The sequence below is a fragment of the Uranotaenia lowii genome, chromosome 2, assembly GCF_029784155.1.
Source record: "Uranotaenia lowii strain MFRU-FL chromosome 2, ASM2978415v1, whole genome shotgun sequence".
NCBI classification, from domain to species: domain Eukaryota; kingdom Metazoa; phylum Arthropoda; class Insecta; order Diptera; family Culicidae; genus Uranotaenia; species Uranotaenia lowii.
The window spans coordinates 404,121,226-404,137,489 of NC_073692.1; the positions used below are offsets into that span (position 1 = coordinate 404,121,226).

Below are 16,264 nucleotides of genomic sequence, written 5' to 3' on the forward strand. Positions count from 1 at the left end.
ATTTTTGTCATTTTTGTCATTTTTGTCAATTTTGTCATTTTTGTCATTTTTGTCATTTTTGTCATTTTTGTCATTTTTGTCATTTTTGTCATTTTTGTCATTTTTGTCATTTTTGTCATTTTTGTCATTTTTGTCATTTTTGTCATTTTTGTCATTTTTGTCATTTTTGTCATTTTTGTCATTTTTGTCATTTTTGTCATTTTTGTCATTTTTGTCATTTTTGTCATTTTTGTCATTTTTGTCATTTTTGTCATTTTTGTCATTTTTGTCATTTTTGTCATTTTTGTCATTTTTGTCATTTTTGTCATTTTTGTCATTTTTGTCATTTTTGTCATTTTTGTCATTTTTGTCATTTTTGTCATTTTTGTCATTTTTGTCATTTTTGTCATTTTTGTCATTTTTGTCATTTTTGTCAATTTTGTCAATTTTGTCATTTTTGTCATTTTTGTCATTTTTGTCATTTTTGTCATTTTTGTCATTTTTGTCATTTTTGTCATTTTTGTCATTTTTGTCATTTTTGTCATTTTTGTCATTTTTGTCATTTTTGTCATTTTTGTCATTTTTGTCATTTTTGTCAATTTTGTCAATTTTGTCATTTTTGTCATTTTTGTCATTTTTGTCATTTTTGTCATTTTTGTCATTTTTGTCATTTTTGTCATTTTTGTCATTTTTGTCATTTTTGTCATTTTTGTCATTTTTGTCATTTTTGTCATTTTTGTCATTTTTGTCATTTTTGACGTATCATAAGCAGCATTAGCATAAGCATAAGCATAAGCATAAGCATTTTGTCATTTTTGTCATTTTTGTCATTTTTGTCATTTTTGTCATTTTTGTCATTTTTGTCATTTTTGTCATTTTTGTCATTTTTGTCATTTTTGTCATTTTTGTCATTTTTGTCATTTTTGTCATTGTTTAGGCACCGGAACACTTTTCGGACCGAATTTAGAACGCGGCGGTTAGTTTAAACTCAACTTAAAAACTCAACACTTTATTTCGTTTTGATTGGGGGTTTATTGCGAACGATGTGTATAGCACGGCGGATTGGTTTGTTCTGTTTTTATGCTTCAAATGTGTTGTACACAAAGTGTAGTGGAATTAGAGAAACGATGCAAATATAAATTTGTCCTATATGTACAATATTCAACTACATCGATATTTTGTGCAAGTATTAATTTTACATAGGAATAAAAGCTTCTGTTCGAGCAGTGAACAGAGCTTATATCCATCCGAAAGCCCCTTTTAGATCACTTTCGGATGGATCGACTTTGACGTCTGCTGATCTTAGTGTTCCTCACTAACACTAATTCATGGGCTGGCACCAAAACATACGCCGCCCGCCTTGAAATACTATTTCAACAAATTAACTTCTGCTGTGTGCGTGTGTGCCTTAAAATAATTCTAACGGTACTTTGTTGATTTGTTTTGATCTCTGTTTCGTGTAAGATTATTTCCTCCTGTTTTGTGTGTTGTGTAGTGTGGTTTGCTGCTGAACGTCTGGATCTGCTCGACGACCGGTGAATTGATTCCTGGAGGATGGAATCGATCCTTCTGTTGGCTGCCTCTTGATGTTGTGTAAGCTGTTAGCTGGCTGCTGCGACGATGTTGACCCGGAACATTCAAATGTTTAGGCACCGGAACACTTCTGCCAGTATGACTCAATCCAATTGTTGGGATTAAAGGAATGACGCGATGGTTTTTACTAGGTGGTTTCTAGTCGTCTTGAAGAAATTGTATGTTGCTTCTTGGCACTGCTCAGGATAGCCGTATAAACTAGAGGTAAGTGTAAACATAATTTTTAACGAAGTTGCACTAATGCAACGTTTCTTCCAGATCCGCTTATGTTGTAGCTGATTCGATGCTGGACCATATTTATGAAGACAGTTTTCACTACAGAGCAAACATGTTGATGTCCGGTGTAGTGTATTACACTCGTTGAAAATTAGTTGCAGTCAGCAACATCATAAAAGGCTCCCTTCTCTGCTGTGCTATATGTCTGGTGTACTTTAGACCCTCTTCGATTTGCAGAACCAAAGCATAGATAGGACTTTACCATCATGTTACTTCTACTCCGGAACCTTGCGATGTTGACTCGAAGATGCATGTGGTGCGAACAGTGCATTATGCAAACGTATTGACCAGGTAAGTGCTTCAAATATCCTTGGGTGCCCTTCGTAGTAGTTACAACATTATTTTCGTTGCACACCGTAGATTCTGTTGCTGTGACTGTTGGACGACGATATGTATGCACTACAGTTAGCTGCGCGACGAAGCCTAGTTCAAGTGGCGTGTGGAGGACCACAAAGACTACCAAGATTGTTCCCGTTGCTCAGATGGTTTGAGGCATTCACAACAACCGATTGAATTGGCTGCTCTTCTAATGATTCTGTGAGAAGAGGATGGCGTCACCGGCTAATGAACTACAGACAGCTGGACCTGGTGGCTTATCGTTGTTCGAATGGACAGATGTTGGACCAACATCTGTTATGCATGGTCGATTCCTCCTGATCGACTTTGGGGAGCTTCTTTAGCATACTGTGGAGCACAAACTGAAACCATCGTCGGTGGTACTTAGCATCTTCCTGCGTCGTCGCGCTTGGGCAGGAGCTAGCCAGCAGATGACTGTGATGGATTTAGTCGATTGCTGGTTCTTGTCGGCGGCAGATTTTCCCATGTCGTATGGCTTAAGTGGTGTGGAGCTGGCGACCTGGATGGTGATCTGAGGACCTCTATGTGGATTGTGGAGACCTCTTCGCCCCATGGTACCTGGATGCAGAGGGGAAAGTGTTTAGCATTTGTATAATAGCCTAAATAAATTTGGACTTTCCTGGATGCGGAGGCGCTGGGCCTCCGAGAGCGCTCCTAAGAACGTCTAATGGCCTTAGTACGAATGATGACATCCTCTCAACTTCTTTGGGGATCTTCTTAGGTAAAGCAAGGTAATTCAACCATTCTTCTGAGGAACCATTGTTCGGGCGAAAGTTTGTTACAAACGATAGAGCCTTACAGAGGATTTATAATTCTTCAGGCGATACGACTTCCCTCTTTGAATCGGTTAGAGTTTTTCAAGGATTTGAGTGGGTATGCGAACTTTAATTAACCATGTGGAATTTGATTCAAATTGTGCTTCACTTCAGTAAGGTTTGATTGATTAAAATGATAGATTTCTTAAAGGTTTGCAACTTAATTTGCCTTCTTGTTAAGTTCAGCAATTGGAGAAAGGGAAGAAAATGACTTAGTTCTCTAGGAAGAATTCATGACTCATTCGTACAAACTTACTTAATGATTTTCCATTTGATTCATTACTCTGACTTAAAAATATCGGACTCAAACTGACACCTTTTTTTTTTTTAGCCAAATCTTGCTGACAATTTTGAATAATTGTTACGCAGGTTATTCAAAAAATGGTTGAGTTCTTCGACTTATTCAACTGACACAAATCTGACTCATTCTTGGGTAGGGTATCTGACAAAACCTTTGCTTAATTTCTGACTGTTGATTCTCCAATTCAATTTTTGGTCTCAACGCGACATGTTTCCAGCTCCTAGAACCATGTGAGCTACTTCTATAGTTTCCTGCAGAACGAACGTAAGTGTGAGAAAGGTTTTGATGAGATTCGACCAATCGACCCGACACAATCCAACCAAAAACTGAGTTTTGAAGCGTGGGACCCTTCTTGGTGACCTTTCTTCGGTCCTTCTTCAACAAGTCCAAATAGTATTCGGCACCAATGACTACATCGATCCGCTTTGAGTCATAGAAGCAAGGATCAGCTAACAAAGTGGAATCGGGAATCGACATGGGCGAAGGATCAAACGATGTTGTGGGTATTTGTAGCTTAAGTTTTGGCAATACAAAGAACTGCATAGTTTCTTGGAAATAAGATATTTTTGGCGAACGTGGACAGACTTCTGCATGTATGGACTTCGTCGAAACTGACTGAGATGACCCAATACCCTGAACTGACAAATATGTAGGTGCTTCTTTCAACTTCAGCTTGTTCGAAAACTCTTGGGACATTAGGCAGTGCTGCGAACAAGAATCTAACAAGGCTCTGGCAATCTGAGCGTTACCGTTACGGTCCTTAATCTTCACAAGAGCGGTAGGAAGCAAAATATTCGAAGCAGACTTAACAGGTAGTGCGACGTAGTTATGGCTTGTGCTTGGCGTTGGCGAATCGAATTGTGTGGTTGCAATTGGTGAATTGTGTGTTCCATTTTGTGTTTGAGTGTGTGTTTCCGTAACTATTGGCATGGTGTGACTTTGCTGTTGATGGGCTTGCTGTGGATAAATATGGGTGCTTTCTTGATTAGAGGGTTGTGCTATTGACTGTTGACTGAGTCTCGGATTCGACGGATTCGGAACGGAGGATCGCGTAGCATGCAACATTGTGTGATGCCTTTGCTGACATAATCGGCAACTGCTACGAGTGCAGTTCGTCGCAAAATGTCCAGGCTGTAGACAATTTCGACAGACTCGACTTCGATTGGCGGCTTCAACACGTTCTGATATCTTCAATCGAAGGAATCTCTGACAGTGAAACGGTGAGTGCCATGCTTCGGTACAGAACGGGCATCGTGAATCCGATCGGATGGTTGTATGGCAAACTGTTGATCTTGTCTGACGTGCTTCGGATGGTGGACTTCTTGCAGAGGTGATTGATTGGAGAACTGAGCAGTGACCTTGCAAGAACAGTAGCAGCTCTTCGTACGTTGGGACCTCCTTAGACCCGTAATGCGTCTCCCATTGGCGCAATGTTGCAGAATCTAGTCTAGCGCACAACATGTAGACTAGTATTGTACTCCAAGACTCCGTATGCTCACCGATTTTCTGCAACATCATCAAATTCTTTTCAAATTCGCTGACAAGGAAGTTCAAACCGTCGTAGTTCTCTTTTTTAAGCGATTCGAGGGCAAAAAGAGCGTCGAGATGAGCCTTGACAATGAGCTTTTTGTTTTCGTAGCGGACTTCCAACATTTTCCAGGCGACGTCGTAGTTTGCCTCTGACAGCTCGATGTGGTTTATTTCCTTCAATGCATCACCTTGCAGAGAGGAACGAAGGTACGTAAATTTGTCCATTTTTGTCAGATGCTCGTTGTCGTGAATGAGACTACGGAAAGAGTCTCTAAACGTAACCCATTCTCTGATTTTTCCGCTAAAGGACGGCAAACGAATCTCGGGCAGCTTCACTCTGGACGTATTCCCTGATGCAGACTGACCTTGGCTGTTGCTGGTTGTATTTACCCCTAAGGCATCCTTATCGCCTTGAAGTCTAAGGAGGTCACCTCGAATTGCAAAGTATCGGTCATCAAACTGCTGCAGAATTTTGTCGTTCTCTTCTTCGCGCTGTTTTGCAATCTCCCCTTTGACTTCGCTGTCAGCATCTTTCTGCTCTTTCTCGGCCGCTTCGTCCAGCAACATTTCAATCTTGCTCCGTACTTCAAAAAATTCACTGTACACCGTATCAATCACTTGCAACCTTGAGCTTAACTGGCACCGATCACTACCGATGTGATAGGTTTGGATAAATCTATCAGTACCATCAAAAATCACATATAACTGCCGCTCACGTTTTTGCAAAGCCTTCAGCGTACTTCTCGACATTGCAACACTTTTTGTAATCTGACACAGGCTTCAAAATTTTGATGAACTCAGACTTGTACCTTCAGACAAGCTCTTAAACTGACACGTTGATTCTGACACAGGCTTAATATCTGACAATGTTTCAGACGATATGAATTCAGACTCGATTTCTAACAAGATCTCTTCTGACTTAATTTCTGACAATATTTCAGACCAGGTTTCTGACTATATTCAGACAAGAATTCTGACGCAAGCTTATTTTGAGACTCAGACTCAATTCTGATAAGTTTCAGACAAGATTTTCGACAATATTCACTTTAGAATTCCGACACAAACTGATTCAGACTTAATTCTGACAAGTTTTCCAACTCAAACTTAAACAAACTTGTATTTTCTGACAAATTCAGACTTAATTCTGACAAGTTTCGAACTCAAACTTAAATTCATACAAATCAGACTTGCTTCTGAAAAGAATTCCGACTCAAACTTAAATTCTTCAGCAAACTTGAATTTTCTGACAAACTCAAACACATTGGACCCAATCCGTCCAGTACTGAATTATTCTGACTAAAATATCTGACTTGCACCTTTATGTGCTCTGACATGCACCTTATGTGCTTCTGACTCAGGGTATATGCACTTAGTTTTGATCAACTCAACGTTCCATCCGATCGCGACGCGAATTACCGAGACTAGCAACCCGATATTGACAGCAGCGAGTGGGCACAACCAGTGAAAATTGCAAAGTAAAAATGCCAATAGTGAACCAAGACCAATTTATAGTTACGGACAGGGCACACACTTCATGCAACTAAAAAAAACCAATTCACACTTAAAATCTTTATTGAATCGCACTTTCTTTGGCCTCATGCACCAAGCCAGTTAATACTTCCTGCTATTAATTCTTGTTGCTGCTGCTTCTCCGAATGCTGCGTCGAGCTGGTTGAAAATCCGCTGATCTCTGCTGCGTTGCTGGCCAATACGCTTCTGTTATCGGCTTCACTTCACTAGTTTGGCTTCAGGAATCCGGAAACAATAGTTCAGATTTTCGCAATGGCTGACAATGTCCACTGATGCACTTAATTGCATCCAAGCCAAGCGTAGTTAGCGTCCCGATAGATGCACATTTATTGTGATCACTTTTGTTCAGCACTTTTGTCGCGCACTGCGATGGCGTTTTTGCGAGCACAAAATGGTTCACACTTTGGTGCTCGGCCGATCGGCGGTCTTCACTTAAAGTCCAATTTATGTTCCGGAACCACTTTCCGGACGGTCATCCGGTTCGAAGGACCAAATGTTTAGGCACCGGAACACTTTTCGGACCGAATTTAGAACGCGGCGGTTAGTTTAAACTCAACTTAAAAACTCAACACTTTATTTCGTTTTGATTGGGGGTTTATTGCGAACGATGTGTATAGCACGGCGGATTGGTTTGTTCTGTTTTTATGCTTCAAATGTGTTGAGCTTGAGCTTGAGCTTAGATAAACCGTACATTTCAGTAGTTGCATCTCCGTGATTGACAAGAACCATCAAAATTGTACATAGATCCAAATAAATGGGGCTTGGGATTAGCTTACCATTTTCTGTGTACACGTTTCGAAGGTTCCTTATCTTATATGGTCAATAACGGCGCCGGCCACGTCCTTACGGTTCATCGGGGAAAGGGAAGGATTGTTAGTTCGACTTCCGTTGCTACTAGAGACCGAATACACCTCTAAATCTCCACGGTCGTCACAGGAAGGGTGGTTTGTCAGTCGGGAAGGTAAATTAGATCTGGATTCCCTTTGGGAAGGGATGTGATCAAAGCAAAGTTAAATATTTAATGTTCGTCGCGTCGCACACTATCGAGTTCATCGCGTTTTTATTTAGAGCAAATACGTCCTAACGTGGCATTGTCATACACATACAATGTACTTAGCACCGGTGCAACTCACCGAATTTTACCGCGCGTTTATGACGAGGCGAGCAAAACGTCCTAACGTGGCATTGCCATACACTTACAATGCACAATTTTATCGCGCGCTTAATATGAGCAGAGCAAAACGTCCTAACGTGACATTGTCATACACGTATAATGTATTTTTCGCCGGTGCAACTCACCGAAGTTTTTCACGCGTTTCTGTTTTTATGCTTCAAATGTGTTGTACACAAAGTGTAGTGGAATTAGAGAAACGATGCAAATATAAATTTGTCCTATATGTACAATATTCAACTACATCGATATTTTGTGCAAGTATTAATTTTACATAGGAATAAAAGCTTCTGTTCGAGCAGTGAACAGAGCTTATATCCATCCGAAAGCCCCTTTTAGATCACTTTCGGATGGATCGACTTTGACGTCTGCTGATCTTAGTGTTCCTCACTAACACTAATTCATGGGCTGGCACCAAAACAGTCATTTTTGTCATTTTTGTCATTTTTGTCATTTTTGTCATTTTTGTCATTTTTGTCATTTTTGTCATTTTTGTCATTTTTGTCATTTTTGTCATTTTTGTCATTTTTGTCATTTTTGTCATTTTTGTCATTTTTGTCATTTTTGTCATTTTTGTCATTTTTGTCATTTTTGTCATTTTTGTCATTTTTGTCATTTTTGTCATTTTTGTCATTTTTGTCATTTTTGTCATTTTTGTCATTTTTGTCATTTTTGTCATTTTTGTCATTTTTGTCATTTTTGTCATTTTTGTCATTTTTGTCATTTTTGTCATTTTCGTCATTTTTGTCATTTTTGTCATTTTTGTCATTTTTGTCATTTTTGTCATTTTTGTCATTTTTGTCATTTTTGTCATTTTTGTCATTTTTGTCATTTTTGTCATTTTTGTCATTTTTGTCATTTTTGTCATTTTTGTCATTTTTGTCATTTTAGTCATTTTAGTCATTTTTGTCATTTTTGTCATTTTTGTCATTTTTGCAATTTTTGTCATTTTCTAAGTTTTGTCATTCTGACAATTTTGACAATTTTGACAATTTTGACAATTTTCACAATTTTCACAATTTTCACAATTTTGACAATTTTGACAATTTTGACAATTTTGACAATTTTGACAATTTTGACAATTTTGACAATTTTGACAATTTTGACAATTTTGACAATTTTGACAATTTTGACAATTTTGACAATTTTAACAATTTGGACGATTTTGACAATTTTGACAATTTTGACAATTTTCACAATTTTGACAATTTTGACAATTTTGACAATTTTGACAATTTTGACAATTTTGACAATTTTGACAATTTTGACAATTTTGACAATTTTGACAATTTTGACAATTTTGACAATTTTGACAATTTTGACAATTTTGACAATTTTGACAATTTTGACAATTTTGACAATTTTGACAATTTTGACAATTTTGACAATTTTGACAATTTTGACAATTTTGACAATTTTGACAATTTTGACAATTTTGACAATTTTGACAATTTTGACAATTTTGACAATTTTGATAATTTCGACAATTTTGACAATTTTGACAATTTTGACAATATTGACAATTGTATAACTTTGACAATTTTTACAATTTTACAATGTTTACAATTTTGACAATTTTTACAATGTTAACAATTTTTACAATTTTACAATTTTTAAATTTTTTACAATTTTTACTTTTTTGACAATTTGGACAATTTTGACCATTTTGATTATTTTGACCATTTTGATTATTTTGACAGTTTTGTATAAATGCAAATTGGTAATAAACTTCACGGCTCGGAAGATGAAGAGCTCAAGTTTAATCAGGAAATCCATAAGCTTACGTAGGATTAGAACTAATTAGCAGATGCAGCTACCAAATGATTCTGATTCCGTCGCAAATCTAATCAGTCCTCAGATTTGTTCATCTCTAATCAAAAGTGACTTTGGCCAAACCTTGACATATTTGATGTGTCCTGTGCTGCTATTTAAGGCGTAATTTGTGGATTTAATTGATGTTCTATTTGAAATACGCTTTTGAACAGAGACGAAAATCGTTCCGTTTACGAAACAGTTGTGGTTGGTTATCAGTCAATCGGTTTCAAGTAAATTACTAAACTTTGTAGACGGAATATCAACAAAACTTATATTGATAGTGATTTTTTACAGATTGTATTTAAGATTTGCAAAGTGGGATTTTCCAGATGCTATGATTCATTTGAACTCTTACACATCATTTGAACTTCTAAATTTTGTAAAAAAAATTATTTTAAATTTTATTTTCATGTATGCGAACCTAAAAAACATTAAAAAGACCCTTATTTTAGATTTCAAATGATGTAACTCATCGATCTTAGAAAAGCGAAGAGCTGCAAATAGGTATTGTTGTCCAGCTAGCTACAAGCTAGCAAACAAGCGATTGAAGTCGCGATCCATCTTGAAAGCGCGGTTCATTGCGCGAGGCTATCGGAAGCTGTCATCTGGAACCGCTCGAGTATGAGTAAAATAGCCAGTGTAGGACTTGTATGGCCGCGTTTCTTTTCTGGGATTGATAGCAACGGATTTGTTTTCATAGCGTTCTAATCCAATCGCAGCAGCAGCTTTCGCATCGTGGCTCGATGAAAATGTTCACTTAACACGGTGATAAGAGAAGGCAGCTCTTACTTTGTACCTACGTGATTGTCGGTAGGCGAGCTATGGTGTGATGCAATTCTTGGTGGGTTGTGATTACAATGGGTAAAATATGTATAAAACTCGCTTATAAATTCAATCGAAGGAGTATTAACAACATTATGAAATAAACACGAACAAATAAAAAATAACCAAACTTTAAAAAGTAAGTTGAACATGTTTACCGACGCCGCGTTACGACGGGTAACATAAGGCTTTACATTTGTTAGCGGCCTCGGAATTTGTAGTGGTAAAAATTTGAGTCTTCTATATCATCCTCCGCTCGGCTTGTGTCTTTTGATGCAATCCGAAGCGGTCCTTATAATTTGACAAGTTACAATGGTCGTTTCACAGCGAAAAACGTTATGTTTACGTGATGAGTCTTGACTGCATCGATTCGATCATTCTAGAGGGACCGCTACGAGAAAGTTACAGGGTGACAACGTGAATGAGATACACTTTGGGCTAAGCTGTCAACAGCCAAACTTCTAGGGGACCGTTCAAATATTACGTAACGCAATTTTCGAGCATTTTTTACCCCCCCGCTCCCTCCTACGTAACACATTCGTCACAGAATTTCTTAGTAAAATCCACAAAGCGTAACAAGCTGCTATACCCCCTCCCCCCCTTAAAGCGTTACGTAATATTTGAATGATCCCTAGGGAAGGAGTTTCAATCGGCTTGGTGGGAAAATATCTCAAGTTTTGGTGCATTCGAGATTCTGTGTATTACGGTAAAATGCAGCACAGATTGCTTCTTCATTACGTAGTATGGAAAATCTTAAGAATTCACAAAAAACTGCTGCAAAATTTATCAAAATAACTTAAAAATTTGTATTCCATATACAGAATATGTTGTCCAGTCTACAAATATTTTAAGTGGAAAAAAGTTACGACTGGTTTACGTCAGTTTTTGTAATTTTTCGTTATACAACTCTTAGTTTACACTTTGTTTCATACGACATAATGAAAGCTCACGCGAGATTTGACCGTAAGTAAGTAGTGGCAAGCCCGGCGCAAAAGACCATTTGCGCGTAAAATGCCGAGTCGCTGAGTCGTGAGTTGATAGAGAAACAACAAAGAGATCAATAGTGGGCAAAGAACACATATGCGAGCTATGGAGTGATCGATGGAAGATCCAGCAATTTTCGATGGGCGCGCTCGCTATCCCGGTATACGATTTTTTCATGTGTTAAGCAGAGAAAGCAGTAGCCTTCACTCCAATTTCACTCCGATTAGCTGTCATTCTTATGGAAATCTGTGTAAGATTAAAGAGCAAGCTTCATTCTTTTTAGCAGGCCCAAGCCCAATGACCAATGGAGCTCGACTAGTACTGGAGCCTATTTTGTTACGTTCACCGTGGTTTGTCTGGGAGTTTTCCTTGACATAGAGGGAGCATTTGATAATGTCTCGTTTACATCAATAATGAATGCGGCACTACTTCATGGAGTGCCTAGTGTTATTACTAACAGGATTGAGCAATGCTAAGTAACAGGAATCTTCTATCGTCTTTAAGACAGGCAAAAGTTTACAAAAGTTAGCACACGTGGTTGACCACAGAGAGGTGTGGTTTTGTGGAACCTAGTTGCAGACGGCTTGTTGAGAAAACTCAATGACCGTGGAATATATACCTATGGATTCTCAGATGATTATCTTCTGCTGGTAAGAGATTTGTGCATTGTGATATTCGGCATTACACAACATTATAAATCATCATTAATATCTATACTTGGCATAACACACCTTCACATTTTGTCTCTCCTAACACTCTATATCTTAGGAGCTCAACCCACATTAGAATCTATGCACTTAGGGATGCCACATCTTCCCCTCAGAGCAAAAATCATAATCCTAATATGTACTATCCATCTTTATCTCTGAACGCAGAATTAATAGTATTAAAATCATCAATCTCAGCACACTTGACTTGACTTGAACTAAGACGTGTGGCAATCATCCCGTTACCAAAACTTTCAACTACTTAGCCCTCACCTGTTAGTCGAAGGTAGTTGGCTTTTTTTCTTTCATTGCATACATTTTTTGAGCACCCTGTCATCCCGACCCCCTAATCTCCACGTTCGGGAAATGCACACGGAAATGACCTTCATTGCTTCCCTTCGACAACGTTGTTATATGCAGGCCAACTTGAACAAATTCATTTAAATCCACAATCCAACTCAGGAATCCCCACGACAAATAACCAAACCATAAAAAGAAAATGATAGCCTTTAAAAAAACTTTCACTTAAATTACAAACTCGTGTTGCTTAAGTACAAGGCTGAGCTCAAGAAAATTTAATAAAAGCCCATCTATCGGCTCACCATCCAGATATCTGACTGAACGAAAAACTGTTTGACAAAATATAGAATCCTGGACATCCTGATACACCGTCGACCATTTCCTCAAAATTATTTGTTGCAACGTCACGTTCTGGACTGCTCCCTCCAAATTTGCACAGCTTCTACGGTGCAAAAATGTTTATGATTTCGATGCAGCAACTTCATGAAATTTTGCTTGTTTATTATCATGCTTGCACACATAAATACAAAAATTACTCAAATCATTTACGACTTTGCGACTGTTCTATTTTCCAACTCGGGGGTTTACAAAGGCGATGACTGATCAACTTTTCGTTGTAAAGAGCCTGACTCAACTCAAGTTTTCAACCATTCTACTTAGCAAGGAGCTGTACTTTACTGAAGCTGTTTATTTTTTTACCATATTAGCCAAAATATTCTTGGCAATGAGCTGAACTCTACTCAAGGTTTCAAACATTCTTCTTGGCAAGGAGCTTTACTCTACTCAAGAAGTTGATCTCTTAACTAAATTCAACGAAATAGCCTCGGCAATGAGCTACTCAAAGTTCCAAACGTTTGTCTTTTTGCTAGCAAAATTCCCTTGGCAATGAGCTTTACTCTACTCAGGGTTCCAAACATTCTTCTTGGCAAGGAGCTTTACTCTAATCAAGAAGTTTGTCTTTTTACTAGCGAATAGCCTTGGCAATGAGCTTTACTCTACTCAGGGTTCCAAACATTCTTCTTGGCAAGGAGCTTTACTCTACTCAAGAAGTTTGTCTTTTTGCTAGCGAATAGCCTTGGCAATGAGCTTTACTCTACTCAAGGTTTTAAACATTTTTCTTGGCAAGGAGCTTAACTCTACTCAAGATGTTTAATTCTTCGCTTGAAGTTTCCTGTTGTTACTTGGTAATGAGCCGAACTCTACTGAAGTCGTTAAACATGTGTCTTGGCAAGGAGCTGAACTCTACTCAAGATATTTAACATTTGATAAAATCATATAAATCAGTAATCATTTCCTTGGCAAGGAGCTAAACTCTACTCAACGTGTTACTGTGCAACGAACTTTAGCAAAGAGCAAAGAGAATCACTCTTTCACCATGACTTTCTCGGATCCAAACTATGAATTTCCAGAAAAACCCGTTTTTTACACTTTGTTAACTTTTTTTATTATTTTGTTCTTTTATAATAAGTAAGTCTCCAAACAAAACTACAAAGTGCATAAAATATTTTTTTTAAGTATTGCTTAATTCCGAACGATTCATGTACCAAATACATAACTGTTTGTTTCAGTGTCATTCAATGGTAAGGGCCAAAGTATTTTTGTTTATTTTAGGGAAGATATTGCTTTGTTAACTATAACACCAATACGTACCGTTTCAGCATGATTTGTTCTCTCCTGGCAGGGTCGCCAATGTGATATTCGGCATTACACAACATTATAAATCATCATTAATATATAAACTTGGCATAACACACCTTCACATTTTGTCTCTCCTTATACACTCTATATCTTAGGAGCTCAACCCACATTAGAATCTATGCACTTAGGGATGCCACATGCATAAGCACATAATTTGATATAATGCAACAAGCTCTGCGCTCTGTTGAACGATGGTGTAGAACTTTCAGTTAATCCTCTAAAACAAATATTGTGGGCGTGGTGTGCGCTCTCTGCTGTTTTATGGTGTCATTCTTGACTTCAGATTAAACTGGTCGGATCACACCGAACTCCGAATCAAAACAGCATGCATGGCCTTTGGGAAATGCCAACGTGCAATCGGGAAAAATTGGGGACTGAAACCCAAACATAGTCACTGGATTTACTCCACAATAGTAAGACCAATTCTGGCCTATGGTTTCTAGTGAGTCTGGGAGTCGGTAATTTTCCTCAATCGTGCATACTATACTCACACACACGACGGCTGAGCTGTTGTGTCGTGAACGATCGTCAGCCGATTAACGATCTCCAGTAAGAGTGGGTGCGTGTCTCCCGTTCAGCCGATAAGAACAGAAATAAGCTTTCCACAGGGATGTTCGGAGCGTTCACAACAACTCCTACTGCAGCACTCGAAGCTCTGTGTAGAATCCCGACAATAGTGATATTCCGGATACAAGGAAATACGCGATTACGCTTCGGTAGGAGAACTATATTTTAATCAAACGTACGCAGCAAGAATCATTTGCCAACTAATTTGACATAGCAGTGTTTGTAAAGCATCAAGATTTAATGTGTTTTCTCTCGCTCTCCCAGCGCATCACGGCTCATCTCTACATTCTGGTTTCTATCAAACCTGAACACTTGTTCCTAAAACAGGAAGCCTTCTCATGGCAGGCAGTTGGTCTCAGGCTGTCAGAAAATATCGAAAGATCATCGAGTCATACAAATGTGTGGCCTCCCAGCAAACATTTTTGTAGGTATATTTGTCAACAAACTTTGCTATACGCTTCATATACATTATAAAGTCATCTTATATAACTCGAAAAAACAGCATTTACGTACTAAAGTGGAGGCAATATACATACATATTTTTAACTTCTGGCTTATGCGATAAGTGTTGTAAAAATTGGACGATATACTACACCTTTTACCGTACATCCGACACGTATGCGAGAGAGCGCAAGTTTTGCTCTCAATGCATGCAAACCGTTGCCAGCGACAATATTTGCTGCTTCTCTCATTGGACAGTTTAACCAAATGGACCCTCTGATTTTTAGAAATCTTGTTGCACTGCTAATCGCAGAGAGAACAACAAGGTTGTTTTCTCACTTGAATCCCGCACGCGGGAGACAAATTTGCAAACATGGCGCAATTTTGTCATATACGAGTAAGTAGACTTCAACTAACCATTTTTACGATCATTTACTTGGTTTGGTAGGAATTACGATTCGCATTAACATTATTAACGAGTTGCGCTGACATTTCTAATGCGATTTTATGTTTGCTGGGCTGAATCCTAGTTAGATTAAACGAGTTTAATGAAGCGTCAAACGATTTAACACTCTCGAGTAGTTTTCCCTACATGGGGTTTAAAGTCAAATTTCCTTCTCGTCAAGAATGGTTATCAGGATTCGTAGAGGACCAAATGTCCTCTCATATTGTATTCGATGGTTCATTATCAAACGGCCGTGCAGGTGCAGGAATTTACTGTCACGAGTTGAACATAGAACATGCTCAACCTCTAGGTAGATATTGTACAGTCTTTCAGGCTGAGCTTTATGCTATTATTTATGGAGTGCAAATTCCACTCCGAAATAAAATTATATTCAGAATAATTTATTTCTGTTCAGATAGCCGAGCAGCTATCAAGTCACTTAGTGCTTCCAGTTCTAGATCAAAACTGGTAATCGCATGCCGGAAAGCAATCGAAGAACTTGCTGACCTGGACATAGTAAAGGTAATTTTCAGAAACGAGTTGACGCCATTTATGCGACTTACTGTTGGCGCTTCGAGCTGCGGATTCCGTTGGCCATCACTATTTGTGGCTCGGAAAAGTTGCTCAAAATGCTCGGTCCAACGATTGTGCTGAACTGTTCGATCAGTCAACAGCTGACCTGCTCGGTCGAAATTCTTGCACTAGTCATTAATCGGATATCTCCAATGGCGGCGGCTCTTCCTACCTTTTCAGCTACAGAGTTTGTCCAGCCTCTCTTGTATCGTCTACAAGCTCGTTTAACTGCCTGCTAACTAGGTACATGCCTACTCAATTACGACTTTCGCCTTCCTCCGATCATCGACCAATCCCCAAGTTTCATCCGATATCCATTCACTTCTTCTTCCACAGAATTTACCGAGAGTACCATGGCTC

The 16,264-nt window shown here is 38.5% G+C and overlaps 1 protein-coding gene across 1 annotated transcript; it reads right to left on the reverse strand.

The window, feature by feature from the left end:
• Nucleotides 1-2,276: 2,276 nt before the first annotated feature.
• On the reverse strand, nt 2,277-5,601 carry LOC129743354 (uncharacterized). Its single transcript, XM_055735337.1, has 3 exons — nt 3,642-5,601; nt 2,548-2,763; nt 2,277-2,383 (listed from the first exon to the last, which is right to left on the reverse strand). The coding sequence occupies exons 1-3, from the start codon at nt 5,599-5,601 to the stop codon at nt 2,277-2,279; spliced, it is 2,283 nt and encodes a 760-aa protein (XP_055591312.1).
• Between the last annotated feature and the right edge of the window lie 10,663 nt (nt 5,602-16,264).

Excerpts from the sequence above, each read along its gene's own strand:
- LOC129743354 (XM_055735337.1), bottom strand. The coding sequence starts at position 5,601 with ATGTCGAGAAGTACGCTGAAGGCTTTGCAAAAACGTGAGCGGCAGTTA. Across the intron at positions 2,764-3,641 it reads GCTTCAAAACTCAGTTTTTG|GTACCATGGGGCGAAGAGGT; the intron begins GTTGGATTGTGT and ends CTCTGCATCCAG. Across the intron at positions 2,384-2,547 it reads TACCACCGACGATGGTTTCA|AATCATTAGAAGAGCAGCCA; the intron begins GTTTGTGCTCCA and ends CTCTTCTCACAG.